The sequence below is a fragment of the Phoenix dactylifera genome, chromosome 9, assembly GCF_051530095.1.
Source record: "Phoenix dactylifera cultivar Ajwa chromosome 9, Ajwa_hap1_PhDact_Kaust_v1.1, whole genome shotgun sequence".
Classification (NCBI taxonomy): Eukaryota; Viridiplantae; Streptophyta; class Magnoliopsida; order Arecales; family Arecaceae; genus Phoenix; species Phoenix dactylifera.
The window spans coordinates 25185626-25207434 of record NC_143198.1 but is presented as its reverse complement, the minus strand read 5'-3'; the positions used below and the strand labels follow the sequence as shown (position 1 = coordinate 25207434).

The window sequence follows — 21809 nt, the reverse complement described above, 5'->3', positions numbered from 1 at the left end:
TCTTCAGAAACTTTAGTGTTGGAATTGTTTTGATACATTCGCCATCATCAGCACCACCACCACCATCGCACTTGTTATGGCATATCTCCAACCGCCTTCTTTCGCATCATGAATTACTCATGCTTTTAGGCCAAAAAGACAGGAAAAGGCACTAAAAACTTACTTGCCGCCTTTTACTGTTGTTGTTCATTAATCTGTGATCTCTGCAGTATGTTTGTCAAACATAACTACTCTATCTGTACTGCTCAATAGAAATGAGTTTACAGCCTAATTTTATAAGAATGTTGCTGTTAATGAGCTTGATCAATTGGTGACAAGGTTGCAATTGTCCTTGTCATCCATCGGACAACGAGCTTTTGGCCTCACTGATGAACATACTTGCATTCGGAAATGTTCTACAAAACTGCTTTCTGTACACATGTTATTTGCCTTCATTCACCCGCCGAACTAGGTATTCCTTAATTTGTCCATTCTAAAACATGCTAGCACATCAAACCATATAGTTTATGTTGGATCATTGTTCAGTCCATCACTTCAAAACATAAATAGACATCTAGCTACCATACACATCAGAGAACTTTTTAAAATGCATGGTCTTATTGCAGAGGTGATCAGAATTAACAGGTAAAATCAGTCTTTTAGACAACACATTGCCTTCACCATATGGTGTAGTATATGGAAGTGAATTTGCCTCTAAGATATTGCTAGTCCATCTGTCAAGACCTATGCATTTATTTACACAATAAAGCCCTATTCATTATAACATGAGTTTAATGTAGATATTGATGAGAAAAGAGGGTTTTAATTTTTCTATTGATGCACTAAAACTAGATTTCAGGCTGCACTTGACTTATTGATGGATGAACGAGCTAAGAGTATGGACATTTACTCCAAATGCCTTTGAAGCTTACACCTAACCTGGCTGATTAAGAACTCGACTTCACTAGTAAGGCTTGCTAATAGATTAAGCTGGCCCTTTAACTGTGTAAGGCCACAATCGAGAAAATTAAGTTCGAAACCATTGCTCTCCACTTTCTCCTACCTAATCTACTATCTGCTTATGACAATGTGTTCAATGTCATGTAATGTCATATTATGGGTGTTTGGTAGTGCATTTAAGGCTATTTCTTTGAAATGAGTTTCCTTTAAAACAAAGTTGTTTCAAAGATGACAAACTTGCAAACATCCTTGTCACCTGACAGTAAGATTGGCTGAATTCAACAACATTCTTGCATGTCAATATTTTTTAAATGACTAATTGTGTTTATGTGATCATTGTGCTCGGAGACATGCTGAACTAGGTAACAATTAAATTGGTTTTATAGTTAACAATTCTCTTCAAGTGGTCCTCTGGATGCTCTTCTATGCTAATCCACATTAGCACATTGCACCATATAACTCTGCTTAAGTATGACAATTTAATGGACCACTTTAAGGAGCTCTTCAACTTCTAACTACCACATGATTCAGCAGAATCGAGCCTTAGCGAGATGATGATTTTCCGAAAAGGTTGTTCAAGTGACTGAGTATTGTTATTTCATTCCCAACCGTGAAGCTAACCAATATAGAAGAACATGAAATAAATCTGAATCCAAGTTTCCAACTGAATTTGAGAGCATATAACCAAGTAACAGATGCAGGTACCCAAGGTATATGCATGTACTCCGAAGCATGGCACCGGCCATTGCACACTCCACTTCACTTGTAGAGCTTGCAATGGATTAAAGTTGGTCTTTCAGTTTTAAATTTCAGCTTATACCACAAATTCAAGCAGATTTTTGACCCCTGAAGCAGGATTAATTCTCAGGATTTTGTGATCAAGGGAGTCACTTGAATACTCGAGAGAAACATTGTTGCAAAAAGAGTTCAATGGCAGTAACTGGTGCTGCAATGTAGGAACTGAGGCTGGAAAACTAGATCTTAGATTGGTCTTCTGGGAATAAGTTGGTGTTGAATATTGTCTTAAAAAATTCCTATTATAGATGTGTTTGTTACGTAATTATTTTTTAAGGAATGCTCTTGTTGGTGTTTGCTTGGGCTACAAGAAATTTTATTACTTCAACAAGAAGTAGGGTTCTGAAAACTCCATTAGTGTACATATATCTGATGGTGGAAGCTTGCAAAAGGGATGAAAATAGAAAGGTGATGGAGATGAGGGCAATCAGTAGCAGGGTTTTCTTTCAGGCTCAAATCTGTAGTCGATTTGTCCTATTATATATCCTTTATAATGCTGGCTTTGAGTTTTCATGCATTTTTTGTTTAAAATAGAAAAGAAAATATTTCCATGCACTTAAAACACACAAGAGTGTCAGCTCCAGTTAGTAGACCATTTATCTCCACGACATCCTCAAGTGCAGACTAGGAGCACCTACAGTGCATGTCCCTAGAGAGTATAATTCCCTAGTGATTGTGAAGTAATAGCCATTGAACAAAGAAAAGGGTGCCGTTGGTACCCCCACCCCTTGGTCATCTCAAAGTGAACTTCGATGGTAGTATGTCGTTGGACGGGATGTCTGGAGGAGTTGGCTTTGTCATCAGAGACCATCTAGGTGGTTTGATAGCAGCTGGTGGCCGCCGTGCGCCGGGACTCACTGCAGTCAGTGCGGAGCTGCGGGCAGCCTGGGAAGGGATATCCTATGCGAGGCGGGTACTTTGTGCTGAGCATATATGCCTTGAGGGGGACTCCTCTGTGGTGATCGAGTGGATTCGGGAAGCGGACAGATATGGTGATGGTCATCCTCTCATCCGTGAGATTCGGAGATTGGCGCAGGAGTCGAGTGATTTCCGAGCGTTACATGCTTTTCGGGAGGCAAACAGTGCAGCAGACTGGGTTGCCTCTTTTGTTGCCCGGCATTCCGGGGAGGTCATATGGACATCTGTAAGAGATATTCCTCCTACCCTGTACGCTTTACTTTCTCTTGATATGGCTGGATGTACTCAAGTTAGAGCTATATGAAATGCCGCTTTTATCACAAAAAAAAAAAAAAGAAAAGGATGCCTACCAACTCAGGATTCTGAAAATTTTTTGTTTCTGCATATCGATTATCAATGACAATGTCTTTTGTCGAAGGTGCAACCCTAAGGACAACACATATTTACAGGGAGGCAAACAGTGCTGCTGGTTGGCAGACTAGAAGCACCTAAAGGGCATGCCTTTAGAGAGTATAATTTCCTAGTCATCATGAAGTAATAGCCATCGAACAAAGAAAAGGATGCCTACCAACTCAGAATTCTGGAAATCTTTTGTTTCTACGTAACAATTATCAATGATAATGTCATTTATCAAGGGTGCTACCCTAAGGACAACACATGTCTATAGAAAGACAAACAGTACTACTAATTGGGTAGCCTCCTATGCGGCCTATCACGCTGCATTCATACCCGTCGGATGTGAGCCACCGTTGTACAAAAAAAAAAAAAAAAAAAAAAAGACAATGTCTTCTATCTTGCCATAGTATTTTTTTATTTAATAACAAATGATTCGAAGACGACAAACATGAGAAAAACCTTGTCAACCAACTGAGGCTAGCTGAAGCTTGAGCCATTCTTGCATGTTGATATATTCTTAATTATTAGCTTGTATACACCTGAACATCATATTCAGGGAATGTTGAATGGTAACATATAAATTGGTATTATAGTAAAAGAATCACATGACGTGGTCAGGTTAGCATATAGTATCATTTTAACTCTTATTCAGTCTGATGATTTTGCAACAATCCAAAATCTCTTCTCAATGATATTATTTGAATTCTTTAATCCTGTATAAATACTCAAAATCTATCTATATGAAACTAAATACAAGCCCACAAAGATCATCACAGATTTAATGGACCAACTCAAACTTCAAAGCATTCATTAATTTCTACCATATGAGTCAGCACAGTTCAACCTTATCGAAATGATAAATTTTCTAGAGGGGTGATTGCAGCCTCCAAGGTAACTTAAGCATTCAAAACTTTCAGAAATCATTAACTGAGTGATCCATGTCAAGATGAGATGGATGATGCTGGAAGGTTCAAGGTACAATGCCTAAAGTGGGAGTCTTGCTGATAAACTTTTCATCCTGGGAGTGATGGCTCTGAGTTCAAATGTTCAAAAGAAACATGGAACAATGACAAATAGAAGCATTTGTTAGCACCAACAAATTCTAGTACATTGGCCCAATCAAAAAATAATCATTTTCATGTCAATACTTTCAGATAGATCATCTTAGCACCAACAACCATTTGTTTGGAACAGTCCGGCGAAGCTGTGATCACATTCAATTGGCAATTCAGTAGCAGAATCTCTTGGATAATCCTCTGGCAGAATGTCATGACCTTCCATTGTTTAAAGGCAACAAGGAACTTGGAAGGTTGACAGAATCAGATGACCGACATCTCCAGAGCACATAATGAATCACCCCCAACTGGCGAACAACAGAAGCTTCCCCTATAAGCACCCCCAACTGCCGAGCAACAGAAGCTTCCCTTATAAGCGGTCGCATCATATCCTCTTAACACTATCTCCATGAAGGACAATGAGACCCTCACTCATTAGAGCGGAAAGGGCATTGCGTAGCTGACAAATTCCACAACAGTGCCTGAGTTAGTAAAAATGCAAAGTCTCAAACCTGAACAGAATAAATGCATGCCATGTTGAGACTTACATCATTCAGATGAACTTCCACAGAGCTTTGTTTCCTCAGCTCTTCCAGCAACTACATCATTGACATGTTGGTTCAGCTTACAGTCAACAAAATTTGGATAGTTGCTCCATATTATAAACAAGATAACTTACATCAATTAAACGCATGGAGAGTCCCCCAAGCTGCATTTTTTCCATTACAAGGCTGCGGGTTGCTGCAACTAGATTCTCCCGTCTCATCCTTTCGCTAGCAGATATTCCAGTCATGATAAGATCCATGTCGATCGTCCCTTTTGCAAAATATTAAGGTCAGTAGCTGCAGAAACTCAGGAGGAGAAACAAGGGTTAAAATGAAAAGAAAAGGAGATTTTCTACCTGTAGAATGATCAGTTGCTGACTGCTGCAATGCAACATCCAGCAGTCTATATGCCTCCGACACATCATGAACTTCAACCTGTAAACATGATCAATGAATTCATTTTTTTGAAGGGAGACAACATACAGATACAATTCAATCCCAAAACAATGAAAATTGCAACAGCAAAAAACAAACTCATTACCCATTCAGAAAAACGGATGCGAGCTAATGCTTCACTTAGACGTATCAAACTCTCAATTTGCCTAGCTGTTGCTGTGATCACCTACTCATGGAATGCAGAGAGGCTCAGGTATGTGACATGAAATTAGTATGATTATCAGCATAAATGTTGTAGATAGCAATTTTTTATTGTTCCATTACCTTCTTCCTGCTTCCTGGAGCATTCCCTCTTTTCCTCATTTCAACATAGCGATGTGTCAATTCTTCTGCTGCTTCATCAGATATCTGGGGATGAATGTGTTTTCTTGCATAGCTAATGTATGCAACCAAAGTAGGTAGGTCCAATACATCTTGCACTAGGGTCTGCAAAGTGGGAAGCATTTAAACCTGCTATCAGCATCACGCTGACTGAATATGAAACTTACAATGAGAAATATCATAGACCCTGATTCATGAGCCCATTTCCTACGTTATCCACTTCTTGTCAGAAACAAATTCATTTCTTTTCCGTTATCGAGAAATATTTACAGCAGCACAATATATTCATCATTCATTATTAAGTGCTTTAATTTATTTCTACTGATGTATTTTTCATAATTTTTTCAACAATACCCCAAATTCTACAATTCAAGTTTCCGTCCAATAAATCAAACCATAATACTAATAAAAAATAATATGAAACTTCTAACCTCTGGATTTTCATAATGCAATGAGACAATATGCTTGGCCAAACGTCTGTCATTTTGTTCATCAGCTTTATCCAGAAGTAGGTAGATCAGGTCAAACCTGGCAATAAAAAAGGCCTAATTATCTAGATAAAAATTCTACCAAGTGCACTAAATATGGCTTATTATCTTCTTGCATTAGTATCTTCTCACCTGGACAGCAAGGTTGGAGGAAGGTGGATATTTTCAATCACCGAGAGCCGAGGGTTATAGCGCGACCCACTAGGATTTGCACAAGCCAGGACTGAAGTTCTGGCATTTAGAGAAGCAATAATCCCAGCCTTGGCAATTGATACTGTTTGTTGCTCCATAACCTACAAGAGTTCCAGAGATAAGAACTTAGATGTTTCAGAAGCCAACAGCTTATACAAATATATAAAGAGTGAGACTGAAGCAAAAAACTTACATAATCAAGAAAATCTTGAGATCAGTTCACAAATAAAACCAGTATAACATCTAGACCATAGTTACCTTTCTCCTTGGGCTGCTTGGTTCAGTTATTGTTACATGATTCAAATTTTGTTCTCTATTAATGGATCAGGCATTGGAATGGGATTAGAATTCACTCCATGTGTATATATTTCAACATCATAGTATGTGGTTTACAGAATGTAAATAAAATAATTTGCAACCAAGGAACCGGATGATATAAATTATAATAGAAAAAATTTAAAAGATGGATGGAGAAAGATGAGAAGATTTCATACAGTTAGGAATTAATTGGACAATTGTTCTTATAAAATCCTTTCGTTCATTGTTACCAATTCACAATTTCGTTGTGATTTGACAAACTAGGTGAATATGATCTAGGGTAACTATGCACAACTATGACTCGTGCAGAATAGTTTTTTTTATGGATGCTGAAGATTTCTTGGAAGTACAACAGAAATTTGCAGTATTCTAACTAAAAATAAATATTCAATTACACTATTGGAATGCATAGTACCTCGTGCAACATGCTGCGTGCATTTTCAGACATTTTATCAAATTCATCAATGCAACAGACACCTCTGTCACTCAATACCAATGCACCACTCTCCAAAACCTGAACACATGGAAATATTAAACTTAAAATCCCCTTGAGCATCAGATGAATCAAACTCATTCTAAGAAACCATAAATAAAATAAGACAAACTATCATACAGTTTCACCAGTCTCTGGGTCCTTTGTAACATAAGCAGTCAGGCCAACCGCTGAGCTCCCTCTCCCACTGGTGTAAATGCCGCGAGGAGAAAGTTTATGAATGTATTGGAGCAGTTGGGATTTACTGGTTCCAGGATCTCCCACAAGCAGGATATTGATGTCTCCACGGAAGCTAGCCCCAGATTGAAGCTTCAGAGCATTGCCTCCAAAAAGCTGAAAACAAGAATTTGCTAAACAACTTGTTGGTAACATATATTCAACTACTTACAGATCCTTCTATTTTATTCTTTGGATGAAAGATATAAAATAGAATGAAGATGCCATATGGACCTGGCAAAGAAGACCCCTTTTGACATCATCCAATTCCCATATGTTTGGAGCCAAGGATCTGGTTAGCCTATCATAAATATCTGGCAATTTTGAAAGCTCTTTTAATTTCTCTACCTGAAAATCCCCAAAAGCATGTGAGAATCGATGGCTTAAACCTGTTATGTTCCAGAAATGATTTAAGCCTAGGGAGACTTAGAAGTGAAAGGGACAGAAAGCAATACCTTGTCTTGATAATTAGGACTTTCATCTTCAACTGCCCTGTTGTTAGAAGTGTTACTATCGCATTCCAGTGGGTCCTCAATGTGAAGCTTTGATTTGTCTGTCTTCTTTAAATGAAGGCAATCGATGTATGTCTGTCATTGAAGAATTCAAGTTATAAACCACTATCTTTAATTTAGTTTATTTGTGCCATCCCAACTTTGAGTTACCGCTATCTATCCTCAATTCAAAGTAACCATCATTCACACAAAAAGAAGGGGAATTACAAGGAGAATTAACATGATACAACCAGCTTATTACCTTGAATATAGATTTTACTGTCCTCTGAGTTGGTCCCATTCTAATACTCATAGCTCTGTATATCCCAGTTATCTGCAACCAGAGTAAAGAAATAAAAAAAGACACTAAAATAAGGAAATGCAATGGCAGATTCTCCAAAAAAATTCAATATAAGTTAAAAACTCTTTTCTAACCTCAACTCTGTCTCCAGGTTTCCCGGAGTCCACAAGTTTGTCATGCATCAAAATGCTGACTGTGTGTGGAGTCCCACCTTCAGGTATCTCATCTGGAGTCTCCTGCAATTTCACAATCTGTTTGTCTGCAAATCTGATACCACAAGACCCACCCATAAGTTACCATAGTGCTTTCATTAAGTTAGAATATTGACTAAAAGCAAGGATTTGACTAGGAGATACCTGCATCGATTATGGACCAGCGTCATGGAATTCAAAGCCAGACACTCTGGTTTTCCACACCTGGTTGGCTCATTTATTCGGCCTAACCAAACAAAAATTCTGAATGATTAATAGCATGAAAAAGAAAACATTATCATTCAAGTAAGCTTTCAAATGAAATGAGTAATTAAATAAAAAAAGCACATATCAAGAGACAAATCAAAAGTATAGGCAGCTTTATTGGCATATGATTAAGTATTGTTTAGATTTTAGAATTTGTATTTGTGCATGCTTATGAAAACCTTGGAAGATGTTGCTGTTGCCCAGGAGCTAACAGAGGAGGTTCTGGAGTCAATCGGATAGCAGATGACATATATAAAGTGTAGACAGCACAAGTTCAAGAAGAACTTTTTGCATGCCAATTGCATCTCTAAAACATTAGGCAAAAGCCTTCCATTTTTTATTTTCCATAGCATGAAAACTCCAATTGAACTCAGGATATGACTATAGGACCTATACAATGAGGATTTTATGCTATGTCAGTATTTATTGAATGCATCACTTAAAAATAAAAACATAAACCTATTAACTCCACCAGAATGTGGCCCACTACGACCGGACATATATGTGCTCTATGACTAACTTTAAATATAAGGTATAAGGTGAAGAATCTGAAACAAGCAAGTCCATGAAAAAGTTCTACTTGATTTGAATTGTAGGCTTCAATTTCCTCGATGTGACAAAGGAACAAGAATTAGATACACCACAGAAGAACATTACCTTTTATTTAACCTTTTTTTTTTGGGGGGGGGGGGGGGGGGGGGGGGGGGTTTAATTTCATCAGACATTAAGAGAAGGGAAGCATAAGTAATTAGCGAACATTGCTAACAAGCTTCTAATAGCAACAAATTAGTATTAGATCAAAATTATACTATATTCAATCAGCTCAATATATCAGTAAAGATTATCAGATGCAGCTCTAAATGGATGAAAATGACTGGAATCATAAAGATGTCGCATGTTCTAGCTTCTGCTATCTCCTGCTCTTGGCCCATGTTGCTTATTGTCAAGTGAAGTTAAGCAAGAAAGTTTCATTGAACAGTAAGGCAGTCAAGTGAAGATGACCAACATATATCGCCAAAAGAATGATAAACAGAGAGAGATGGTGTTTAATAGATGTAAACGAATTTCATAGAATTTGTGGTTTCATAAAAAATTGGCAGATGATTCAGTCGAAACAGAAACTAGTTGTCATGACTAAGTAGAACGACTGTCATCAAATCCTACACTTATCTTCTAGCATAGGTTTTGTTACAGGCAAATAGACTGAAGCAGATCTCACTCATGATTTGCACCATTAACTCAAACAAGCAAATCAGTTCATCAGTTATTATCCCTCAAAAAACTCAGTTCATCAATTTGAATTGTAAAAATGATATGCCTAATATATATATATATATACCTCTATCAACGAGTACTGGTTCAGAGTAGTAACCGCAGACGAGGCAACGGAATGTAGCTTCCCTGACCTCGGGTATGATGGAGCTGCATCGGATGATCATCCCCTTCACGGACACCATCTTCTCAATATCTAAACAAATCAGACCCAAGAAAAACATTCAAGCAACGAGCAAAATCGATACACAATTAATGACATATGGAGTTAAACAATGAGTAAATTAAAAATAATCATTTCAAGGAATGTAAATACGTGGGTACCAGAGGGGTTGAGATTTCTCATGCTGACGGAAGACTTGAGATTAAAGATCCTAGTTTGGATGTGCTTCTCGAACAAAGGGTTGATCCGGCCAACCAGGTCCATGAGCACGATATCGAAGATGGCAAGCACCTCGAGCGGGTACCTCACCATCTTGCTGTAGAGGTCGGGATCATAGTCGAACACATCATGCGCATCAACGTCCAAAGACTCCCCGCCCTCCAATTCAATAATGCGGTGCACCGCCCGCATGTACTTGCCCTCCTCCATGATGACGTCTGCCAGGCCGGCCTCCTGCGGGTCCCGGAAGTTGCGGAGGAAGCGGAGGATGGCGGCGTTGACGTCCTGCACGCTGATGTTGGTTCCCCACACAAACACCGGAGTGGAGTCGGCGTCCACGGGGTCGACATCGTCGTCGCCTGTGTCGGAGGAAGGGGGGAGGTTTTCATCGGTGGACATGGGGGTGGAGGGGGTCTGCCAGCGGCGGCGAGAGCTGGAAGGTGTGGAGAAGATGGAGGGAGGGGCGGCGGCCGGTGCGGAGGGTCGGGGAGGGGGAGGGGGTGTCTGGTAGACGCCGAGGGAGGGGGAGGAGGCGAAGGGGCTGGCAGCGGGGGCTCGGCGGCGGCCCCTTGTAGATCTACGGCTTCCGGTGTCGATCGATCGGGAAGGGGATGAGTTGGTGTTGGGGATCGGGCTGGTGCGGCCATCTGGCGAGGATTCACCTGCCAATTGATCATTTCAAGAAACTAATCTTTAGACAAATATTCGATCAGGAAAATGAGCCTGCCATGAATTCCGATCTTTGAAAGGAAGAAAAAAAAAACTTGCATAAATCAACAGGAGAGAGGGGGGAGGGGGCGGTGGAGAGAGTGAAAGAGAGTACCACGCGGCGAAGAGTAGTCGGAGGAGGCCATGGCGGGTGGGGCGGTGGGAGGGTGAGAGAGGGGGAGCGGAAGAAGTGAGGAAAAGAGGAGGGCGGATGAAATGGCGGGAGGGACTGGAGGATTTCCCGCCAAAAATGGTCGGTGATGTGCGTCGGAACTGTTAAAAAATGAACGGCTATGATCTATCATTCTGTTAATTTAAGCATTTCAACAAAAGTTTTAGATCTTGCACCACAAAAAATAAATTCCGTTCCTAATCGGGTTTGGACTGTATCTTTCGTGCTAAAGAATAATTTTTCTTCTTCGGCACCATCAACCATTAAATTGTGCAATAATCACTTCATCAGAATGAGAAAAAAAAATTGAAGTGTTTTGAAATTTGTGCAAAACGCAATCCAACGACTGGCATTTGAAAAAAACATCATTTTTTTCGTGCCAAAGATACAGCCTCTAATAGGCCTTAGTGTCTTGCCGGAACACAAGCTATTGGGCGATCTAATATGTTAGGTTATTTCTGCTCTTCAGGAAGCTAGTAGGACGAATGCCCATCAAAAGCAATTTATATGGAGAAATACTGCAGGGGTTCAGGTGAGGATGAGTGTGTAGTCCCACGCTAATTATTCGCTGAGAAAATTTTGGATATTAATATAGGATTAAGAAACCAAAAAAACACCTTCCGACTAGCCTTTTGAGTGAGACCCTAAGTTATAACAAATGATATCAGAGCGAACTTTGCCTATAGCCTATACGGACTGGAGGACTCTGCAAGATGGGTTCATAGAAACTGACCACAAGCTGATAGTGGTGGTTGTAATTAAATTTAAATAAATTGAAACTTTTAACCTGACGAGGACATCGGAGCTTGAATGAGAAAAGTACGTAAGGACTCATACGGGCGTGTGTTTGGTCCCATATCAGTTTGATGGGGACATCAGAGCCCTTCATCCAGATGATCCTGAGCCCCCGGATTGAGCCAGACCCGTTTATTTGCATATTTATTTTATTATTTTATTTTTGGGCTTATTTGCATTTTAGGGCTTATTTGTGTTATTTGTGGGTTCATTAGGATTTATTTCTGTGTAAGGGGGGTTTATGCAAGTTGTGTATTTGGGCCCTATATATAGGGAACTATTTTCATGATTAGGGTTTAATGAATGATTAAGAATTTCTTTTCCTCCCAGATCTTATTCTTCCTCCTCCTCCTCCCCTTCTCTTCTTCCTGTGTCTCTAGAACCTCTTCTTCCTTCTTCCTCTCTTGTTCTTCCTTCTTCTCCTCTTTTTCCGCATTTGTGCGGCATCAACTTGGTATCAGAGCAAGGCTGGTTTTGCCCCTGCTGCCAAAGCCCCGATCCATCTCCCGGCTACTTCTTCCAAACCGAGAGGAAAAAAAAAAAAAAAAAAAAAAAGGAATCTCTCTCTTTCTCTCTCGGTTCAAACCAGAGGAGAAAGGAAAACCCCTTTCCACCGTCAAGCCGCACCGCCTCCATCCTCCGCCTGCGCCACCGCCAGACCTCACCCGAGCTCCAGACGTCACCCGAGCTCTTGTGCAACCTGCTCGTGCCGCCGCTCTCTTCCACGACCGCCTTCGCCGACGTCCCAGTCGACGCCGCCGCCCGCCGCGCTCCGCCTCATCTTCTGCACCACCGCCGCCATCTGTCGCCAAAAGTCCGCCACCGCCACCAGCCGGAGCTCGTGACCGGTTGCCGTCCGCGCCTGTGACCGCCTACCCGAGGTCGGCCGCCCCCGTCGCCGCAGAGCCGCGGCCGAGATCTCCGCTCCGCCCGCAAGCGCCGCCGCGAAGCGCGGCACGCCCTCCCGAATCCGTCGGGAGGTTGAAGAAGACCGGCGTTCACGGGTAAGAGCCAAACCCATTAGCCCATTACCCGCTAGCCCGAGTCCGGCTCCAACAAATCAAAAAAAAAAAAAAAAGTTTCACGTGACCCACACGTGACGGGTCCGTAAAGGGTATCGGATCGGGTCAAACCCGTTAACCCGAATCCTAACGGGTCTGAGTTAAAAAAAAAAGTAAAAAAAAAAAAGAAAAAAAAAAGAAAAAAAAGAAAAAAAAAAGGGTACCTGTTCATCTTCCTCACCGTGAGCACCCTCGCCACCGCCTTCGTCCGCCGTCGCCGCCCGCCTCGCCGCCTTGCCACCGCCTTCGTCCGCCTTCGTCACCGCGGCCGTCCGCAGCTCCGCCCGTCCTTGCCGCGACCGCCGTCGCCGTTCCACCGCTTTAGCGCCGCCTCCGCCGGGCCCTCCGCCGAGCTTTCCCTCCGAACGCCGCCTTCCCCAAGCAGACCGCCCGCAGCACTTCTTCGTGCCCTCCGAGCACGCCGCCATCGAACCACCGAGCCGCCCCACCTTTGTGCCTCTTTCTCGGCGCCAAGATCCATCTCCCTGCCTCTGCTCCGCTGCCTCGCCGCTTCTCGCTGCTTCCGCTCTCGCCCCAACCCGCGTCCGGCTCCCTTTGTCCCTCTCCTCCCCCACTTCCGCCGCCCCCGCCCCGCTCCCCTTTCCCCTCCCTTCTTCTCCGATCAAAACCCCTCTTCCCTTCAAACTCCCACGGGCCGACTCCACAGGGGTTTCATCAGGCCCCACACCCTCACACTCGCCCGCCCCTTCCTCAACCTTCGGGCCAACAAGTCTCAGGTCCGCGCCACCACCATAAGCATAATCCACCCCACCCCCTTCATCAGGCCATCACAAAACAGTATTCGGCCCATTCCTCCCCATCAGACCCAGCCTGGAAACCACCCTTTTCTTCGCAATCGGGCCACTGTCGCCAAGCACGCCACTCCTTTTCAGAGCCGCTGAGTATAGGCCTACTAATTAGAATTATTCAAGTCTGCAAATTGCTGAAGTCAAATTCGGTCCGCCAATTGAAGAGCCTACCAGCTACATTCGTGCCCCTGATCGTCGCCCCAGTCCACAAGCACACGATTTTGGTCGACTACTTCACGACAGGTGATAGGTTTCTACTTTTTCTAGCTTGTTCATTTAATTATGTTCTAGTTCTCTTGCATGATAGCCATATTCTTGAAAATTTATATTGTTGTCAAAATTCAGAACATTAAACCTTTCACTTCCGAACCCATCCCATTACCCTTTAAATCTTAACATTAAATTAGCACACCCTAGTAACAGGACGTTTCTCAACATTATCCGATCAGATTACTTTAGGATCAGAACAACTGTACTACTTGATTGCAATCTAATTTCTTAAATTGAATAATCTTAATCCTTAATTCTGAATAACCGAAGTAAAAATCAGCAACATTTAAATTTTAAGTTATTTTGTGAAAACTTGCTGATTTCTGAAATCATAATAGATTGCATTAGTAGGTTGTCCTGCATCAAATCTGGTCCTGCATCATACTTATAAGGGTTTCATTAGTGACACTACATTTCACATCATCACCCAGTGTCATCAGTGCAAGCCAACCTGTAGTGATATGGAGCACTATCTCAATCAACCTAAAACCCCTGTAGCTACCATGAATTCCGACATTTTGAGGTCTCTCTTAGAGCAGATCATTGCCATGCGGGCTGGATACAAGGAATTCCAACAAGAGATCCGTGAGCTCGTGCAAAATTCTAGGACCCCTAAATCGCCAACCCCTGTTACAGCCCAAACTAAAATCGGTTTGGTCGCACCACCTGTAGTCCTTCCCCACTCTCCTAGGCACCAAACTCAATACTCTAGGTGTCAACAATTCGGCCATATAGCGCCCCAATGTTCCACTAAGACCTACCCGATTACTGAACCAGAAGTTAGGAACCAAGAGGCCGAATATGTCGAAGAAGTCTATGAACCAAATATAGAAGACTATGAAGAAGACTTTGAAGACGAACCTACAGAATTAGACTTTGTCCAAAATGATTCCCAAAGGGAGACTAGTGATCTAAGTACAACCAAGCCACTTCACATCACAACTGTGGAAGAGGTAGTGACAGATATTGAGAGCCAATCATCTGAATTGGCACTTGTAGCTAAAGTTACCCATGCGTCCAACCTTGAACATTCCCCGGTAGTAGTTTCCCTTCTAGAGGAGTTTCATGATGCACTCCCTGATGATCTTCCGGATGCACTTTCTCTAATGCATGATATCCAACGCGCAATCGATCTAGTTCCCGGAGCATCTCTGCCCAACCTTCTACATCATAGGCTCAGACCGAATGCATATGCTAGGACCTGGAATTTAATGTTACCGACAGTTGAGTTTGCATGTAATAGTTCGGTTAACAAGTCCATAGGTATGAGTCCATTCGAAGTAGTGCATGATTACAAACCTAGGCAACCCATAGACCTGTTTTTCATGTCTCATCAGTATAGAGTCTTTGAGTCTGCACAATCAATTGTATCACATCCACATTCATTGCATCGAGAAATCAGCAATTGTAGTCACTTTAATAACTTAAAATATAAATCCTTTGCTGATTTACACAGACGTTATAATGAGTTAAGTGAAAGAGATTACGTCATGATAAGAATTAGGTTTGAACGACTTTCTTCGGAAACGTTTAAGAAATTGCAAATTTGTAGTGCAGAACAGTTCAAAATCTTAAAAAAAACCTGTTCGAATGCATATGTTGTGGATCTTCCTGATGACTATGGGATTAGTGCGACATTTAATATTGAAGATTTAGTCCCATACAAAAAGATAATATTCCTGCCTTCTGACCCCTTTATTGATATACCTGCCCATGTTGGACACCCTGCCCTATTACCTGCTGTTGAGCCACCACCTCCCAAATTTCATGCACGCAGAGAACAAATAGAACATATATTGGATGAGCAGGTTATTTCAAGCAGGAACGGTGGTTACCAACGTTACCTTGTTCGGTGGAAAGGTCGACCAAAGTCTGATGTGACGTGGATTTCCAAAGCACAGTTGCAGCGCATTGACCCCGATCTTCTGGAGCAGTACGACAGCCGGCCAGACCTGTACTCGACGGGGTCGAGTTTTTCTCACCCGGGAGGAGTTGATGGGGACATCAGAGCCCTTCATCCAGATGATCCTGAGCCCCCGGATTGAGCCAGACCCGTTTATTTGCATATTTATTTTATTATTTTATTTTTGGGCTTATTTGCATTTTAGGGCTTATTTGTGTTATTTGTGGGTTCATTAGGATTTATTTCTGTGTAAGGGGGGTTTATGCAAGTTGTGTATTTGGGCCCTATATATAGGGAACTATTTTCATGATTAGGGTTTAATGAATGATTAAGAATTTCTTTTCCTCCCAGATCTTATTCTTCCTCCTCCTCCTCCCCTTCTCTTCTTCCTGTGTCTCTAGAACCTCTTCTTCCTTCTTCCTCTCTTGTTCTTGCTTCTTCTCCTCTTTTTCCGCATTTGTGCGGCATCAACTTGCTCACCTTCTTCTCCTCTTTTTCCGCATTTGTGCGGCATCACAGTTATTCGCCGAGGAGATTTTGAATACTTACACAAGACTAAGAAGTCCAAAAAATACTTTCTAGCTATCCTTTTTTTGATGAGGTCCTAAGTTATGATAGATCAAGAGGTTAGTTTACCCTTCGTTAGTGGTAGTCCAGAGCAATTCAACATGCGCTTTGGGGATAGTCTGGAACAGTTCTAGTGTGCTTGTGCAGCTTATACATATTTCAGACATAGTCGGATGCAATGCAAGCTTGGCCTAGAGCAGTTCTTGGGTGTGGCTCGGTAGCATTTCAGTCAAAGATGGATGAATTCAAGCTTGGTCTAGAGCAGTTTTTGGGTAGATGGAAATGATCTTTTCCTAGTTCGGATTGCAAGCTAGTTAACCAATATGAAGAAGTAGCTTTCTCATTTGATAACAAATGTTATCATTATGTCTAAATATTGTTGGTCCCCCAAAAGAAAAGCCATACCCAAAACCAATAGATTGTGTTTAAAGTCCAAATTTATTGATTGTATAGAAAGCTTCACTAGCGAAAATATGCCTCTATGAGAAGAGAAGCAACAACAATAACAGCATGCAGCTCGCACACATGTAAAACAGAACAAGCTACAAAGACAACTAGAGACAAATCCCATATTGGTTCACCACTTTAATGGTTAACCTTCCTGCAGTGCTTCCTGATCTCTCCCCTTAACCCAGTGAGTGGGGAGATGTTGCCCATCTTCACCATGGAATTCGCAAATTGCTCGAAGAAGAGCTCATTGTTCTCTGCATACAGCTTCACCAGCTGCATGGTGGCTGCACTCTTAGTGAAGAGGACCTCGTCGGAGCTGAGGAGGCCCTTCTCGGCCATGAGGTTCCTGAAGTAGTTGTTATCGAACTTGGTGGGGCTCACAAAGTCCAACGGAAAGAGGTTCTGGTCGCCACCCGACTGCGGGCATCGGGTCCGCAACTGGGCGGCGTAGGCTGCATCGAGTGTACCATCAGGGAGCCCATTGCCTGTCTGGTTGTAGAGCCGTTGGCGGAAGCTGGTGCACCGAGATTGCCCGATCGTGTGGCTGCCTGCATCGATCGGTCCACCAGTTATCAGATCAGATGGTTATTATCTGGTGTACCTAATATGTAAGGATTTGTGTAGGTATATATTTAATTCTCTATCGACTATATATGCGATATTTTGGATATTTATACAGGACTAAAAAATCTAACTAATATCTTCCGATTAGTCTTTTTAGATGAGGTTTTGCAATACCAAATAATCAAAACAATGCCTCCGTTTCACCAAATCATCAGAAGATTATGGGATGCATTTAATTTACCGGAGAGAGCGACCAGATCAACAAGGTCGAGGCCTTGGAGCTTGAACTTAGTGATGATGGTGGGAAGGGTGTTGTTGGGAGCTGGAATGTTGTTGTTGGAGCCACTCAAGCTTGCCCCCAATGAGTCCCTCCTCCCCAGTGGAACCTCCCAGCTAGGACCACCGGTCTAATTTCACAACACACCACCGAATGAAACATATAGAGTCTTAGATACAAAAATGCGGAAATTAAGCTCTAGATTTGGAAGAGTAATACATCAATCCTTTTAACTTCCAAGCATAAGTAGGCCCAAAGAGACAAGTTTGAAGGATAATAGTGAGGGTAGGCTATTGTTTCTCGACATTCGCAGACTACGGAACGAGTGTGGCACCCTTGACGCCACACACACCTACCAGAAAGCGAATGGTGCATGCCCGTTACTCTGGAGGCTTCGTTTGGCTGGAGCATGCCAGAGTGCCGCGTTCTTTATCTGTTTTGTTGTTTTTTGATTTTGTTGGCCGCATCCACACTCGTAGGGTGTAAACCGATGTTGTATCCACAAAAAAAAAAAAAAGAAAGAAAAGAAAAGAAAAGAAAAAAAGGATAATGGCCATACCAGGACTGTAGAATCTCTTGCCGCAAGGGCTACGATGTCAGCGCAGGACACCGTAAGCGGGCATTCCTTCTCCAATGCAGACTTGATCTCATCGATGACTTCGAAACCTCTTGCCGAATTCCGGTTCGGGTTGGACCGCTTCTCGCTAAGGAAAGTCCCGGTGCTGTCCAGAAGAACGGATGCATCACATCCCTGCAAAAGTTCAGCAGCCTCGAAAACCTTTAAGAAGCTATTTGCTACGAACAAGAGAACTAAGACTAGTTTGGTCATAGTATTCATGGTCATTCTGAAAAAAAAGTAAGGGGAAGTTGAGGGATATGAACCATTATATGATTAATATACACCGAAGAGATGCAGTTAAGAGCAATAGTGACCACAATACTGTAATGAATCTGGTGTAATTTTCTTCCTTGAAAAAATGGATTAGAAGAACCACCTTGACAAAGCAGTCATGGAAGTGAAGCCGAAGCAGAGAAGCAGCCATTCGTGCTTCCTTTGCAACAGCTTTGGCAACGACAGATCTCACAATCTCTTGCGCTTTCGGGCATGAATGGTCGTAAAACTGTGGGTAGAGGTGTCCGTCTGGATGAGGAAATGCAAAACAGAGAGAGGAGAGAGCAAGAACAGAAAAAAAGACGAGGAACCTCATAGAGGGAGCCATCTCTCTCTGCACTTCTCTTGTAGGAAAGGCAACAAGCTAGTTTTAGAAGGAATGGAGACTCGGAAGGGAGAAAACTGCGAAAAAGGCTTATGTTTTGTGACAAAAGAGGAGGTCTTCTTTGAGTATATATAGACAGAAAATATGATACCTCGAGGAACATACGGGAGTGCAGGGAATAAAGAAGTGTTGAGAGTTGGTAGGCTTTATTTAGCTTCTCCCTCCCACTCCGTGATCATCATTTGTAGAGTAAGTAGTACCTAAACAACCTTTGGCTTCATGGCAATAATATATGAATGGGAAGTAACTAAATTGCCCTTACTTGGACCAAGGAATCTAGTAAGGACCATCACTTCTCTATGCTTTCGTCTTTGGATCATTGCTTAGCTGCCATTATAAGAATGCTTATAATTGTTTACTATCCACCAGCTATACAACACAAATATTTTATTTGAAGGGATATATATATTGCAGATATGTAATGGAATATTAATAATAAATATTAAATATAATTATAGAAACAATGAGAATAATAAATAAGAACTCTTGTAACCCTGCTATAACAATCATAATGTGGATATACGTGTATTCAAAATTATCTATAGGCACACTATGTAAAAGAATACATATATAAAACGAGAATATAGCATGTGTGACACGTATATTTTATTTTATTTTTTTAAAATAATAAATGTTTCTGCTGTAGTAAGGGATGATTATATTTTTTTAGGAACCTTTAACAACAATTATTTAAATTAAAGATGATGATAAATGTTATTGGAAAGGACTTTGACTCCTCGACCTTGTGGTTAAAAGCCGCGCTCTAAAATTATCCAGATGGGATAGGAGAAATGCAATATAAGAAAATGCATTCAAGTTATTCATAGTAAAATGTTTATGCATCTTATATCGATTTTTATGAAATTATGATAGTATTAAAACTTGCTCTACTTTATTAAGCCTAGGTGTGGTCAGGATTCATTTTATGGCTGGTGGTTTAAACAAAAGCATTCAAGTGCTGGAGTGGTGTCATGCTACCATACTGAGGCCATCCTCTTTTTAGGAGCATGTCAATTGTTGTGGAAATTACCATGCAAAAATAAGCAGAAAAGAAAAGTCACTCAAACAAAACTCAGGTTTTTTAAGCATTTACATTGCTTTATTTGTGACACATTTCACAAGGAGCAATGGCATTGCATTGCAACGTAGAAGCTAAGTAATTTTTTGAGTGTGAATTCTAAGTTATTAAAGCGAAAAGTAGAGAGGAGCAATGGTGATTTCTCACATGATGAAGGAGAGTCCTCCAACCCTCGGAATTTGGATAAGTAGCAGACATAAACTCACCCTCAACCAAATAGTTGAAGCTACTTATGATTGCAAATTGAGTTCTAAAAGGCTCATTTTGGAGGTCAAGTTGCCGTCTCTGCAGAGTTGTCCAACCTTAACCTGAATTAGTCCGCTGCAACCGCCTTGTCCATAACTCAGCACACCATTTCCATTGGAAGCTCATCGATGTGTGGCTAGAAGAAGATAAATCTGAAGGTCAGGTCACTTAGCAGCATGGTTTGCAACTATTTATCCACATCATCAATGCTATTGATGTTTGTAAAAGGTTTCTTTCACCATCAGTTAGAACCTCGAAACATGATTTGTTTATCGATATCCATGTCGCGTATGCATTTTGAATGTTCCATTGAAGACATTAGACAGGTTTCGGACCTTCCGTCATCATATATCAAATTTTGGAAAAGGTGAACCTTTACCATTAATTCAGTTTTGCATTAGAACTTTGGCTTCAAAGATATCAAGATGTCAAAATATACAAAAAGATATCAAGCAACATGAAGCTAAAGGAGTTCAATTAAGCTACTGTTGCACGCAAAGCTGAGTGTCTCAGACTGTAGCTGGACCATTAATTCATGAGTACTGGGTTGTTTTTTGGTTCCAAATTATATGCAGCCGGAACGGATTCATTCTACGTACGGTAGACATTTTTCAAACACAATAACATCCCCATTTTTATTTTCTATGGATGTTTCCAATAGATTGGTGGACTCTAAGCCCTCTGTTCACTTAAAAAAAAAAAATCATGGGACCAACTGATTTCAGGAGATTAGAACGAGCATTCTAGTAATTTAGTATTTCTATGTTTTTCAAAAAAGAGTTTTTTTTTTTACTAAAAGGTAGAGGTATAATTAAATCACCTGTGAAAGAAAGAGAAGGTGGAAGAAACACATCCTTTTTTTTTATTTCGTAATCAAAATATTATATCCTTGACAGGACCAGAGGGTTTTGGTGATAATTAGGTTCAGCTAGAGTTCCATGAAAAGACACAAAAGCTTCTGTTCAAGACCAAATTAAAGTGGGAACAGTGGCACCTGCCACTTTAACTCTTGCTTTCCCTTTTGCTTTTGAAGCCTAGATATTATTTTTTTTCTTCTCTCTCTCTCTCTCTCTTAATTGTTAGTGTTATAACTCTTAAGTGTTAGAAATATTTGTGCCTAAATGGTTCCAGGAGCCATAGATGGGGACTGAGTGTGTTCTAAAGTTGTAGTTGGGGGACCAGCCTTGTTTAATCTTGTCAATATTAAATAAAAGCCTAGCCTCTGATGTGATGATGTCCGTCCCCCATACATGGTTGGTGGATAAGCATGATTAAAAGCAAAGCATGCAACAGTGCAAGCTTGTGTCTTGAAATATATTTAATAATTTAAAAGTCTGAAATATGATAGAATATGTGGCACCAAAATGATTTGCAGTAAGTTCCACATACGTCCATACTTTTTTCTCTCTGTCATTTATCAACTTATCATAACCACAGCAATAAAAAAGACATATCAGCAAACCAACATAACGACACATTAAATGCAATCAAGAGTGATCAATTCCATCAATTTACCATGATGCATCATCTAAATGAGTATGCATGCATATAGATGATCGGCCGGCCACAAAGAAAAACATGCAAACCATATTTTCA

General features: G+C 41.2%; 2 protein-coding genes across 2 annotated transcripts; both read right to left on the bottom strand.

Annotated features, from left to right (window-relative positions):
* Positions 1-4109: 4109 nt before the first annotated feature.
* On the bottom strand, positions 4110-10924 carry MCM4 (Minichromosome maintenance (MCM2/3/5) family protein). Its single transcript, XM_039131738.3, has 18 exons — positions 10860-10924; positions 9979-10698; positions 9722-9850; positions 8281-8362; positions 8059-8191; positions 7886-7957; positions 7588-7719; positions 7367-7480; positions 7037-7249; positions 6839-6937; positions 6046-6206; positions 5857-5953; positions 5369-5530; positions 5190-5270; positions 5005-5083; positions 4783-4919; positions 4652-4702; positions 4110-4563 (listed from the first exon to the last, which is right to left on the bottom strand). Exons 1-18 carry the CDS (start codon positions 10888-10890, stop codon positions 4489-4491), a joined length of 2568 nt encoding a protein of 855 aa, XP_038987666.1. The 5' UTR covers positions 10891-10924; the 3' UTR covers positions 4110-4488.
* Positions 10925-16740: 5816 nt separating this feature from the next.
* LOC103709357 (peroxidase 72-like) lies at positions 16741-18947 on the bottom strand. The gene is made up of 4 exons (XM_039131739.3): positions 18608-18947; positions 18172-18363; positions 17577-17742; positions 16741-17319 (listed from the first exon to the last, which is right to left on the bottom strand). Exons 1-4 carry the CDS (start codon positions 18830-18832, stop codon positions 16907-16909), a joined length of 996 nt encoding a protein of 331 aa, XP_038987667.3. The 5' UTR covers positions 18833-18947; the 3' UTR covers positions 16741-16906.
* Between the last annotated feature and the right edge of the window lie 2862 nt (positions 18948-21809).

What these genes read in the sequence shown, in the direction of transcription:
- LOC103709357 (XM_039131739.3), bottom strand. Translation starts at nt 18,832, where the DNA reads ATGGCTCCCTCTATGAGGTTCCTCGTCTTTTTTTCTGTTCTTGCTCTC. An exon ending in CAAGAGATTCTACAGTCCTG is followed by an intron (nt 17,743 to 18,171) that starts GTATGGCCATTA and finishes TTGTGAAATTAG; the next exon opens with ACCGGTGGTCCTAGCTGGGA. An exon ending in TGATCTGGTCGCTCTCTCCG is followed by an intron (nt 17,320 to 17,576) that starts GTAAATTAAATG and finishes CGATCGATGCAG; the next exon opens with GCAGCCACACGATCGGGCAA.
- MCM4 (XM_039131738.3), bottom strand. Translation starts at nt 10,890, where the DNA reads ATGGCCTCCTCCGACTACTCTTCGCCGCGTG. An exon ending in ACCAGTACTCGTTGATAGAG is followed by an intron (nt 8,363 to 9,721) that starts GTATATATATAT and finishes TTGTTTGGTTAG; the next exon opens with GCCGAATAAATGAGCCAACC. An exon ending in CTCCAGGAAGCAGGAAGAAG is followed by an intron (nt 5,271 to 5,368) that starts GTAATGGAACAA and finishes TTCCATGAGTAG; the next exon opens with GTGATCACAGCAACAGCTAG.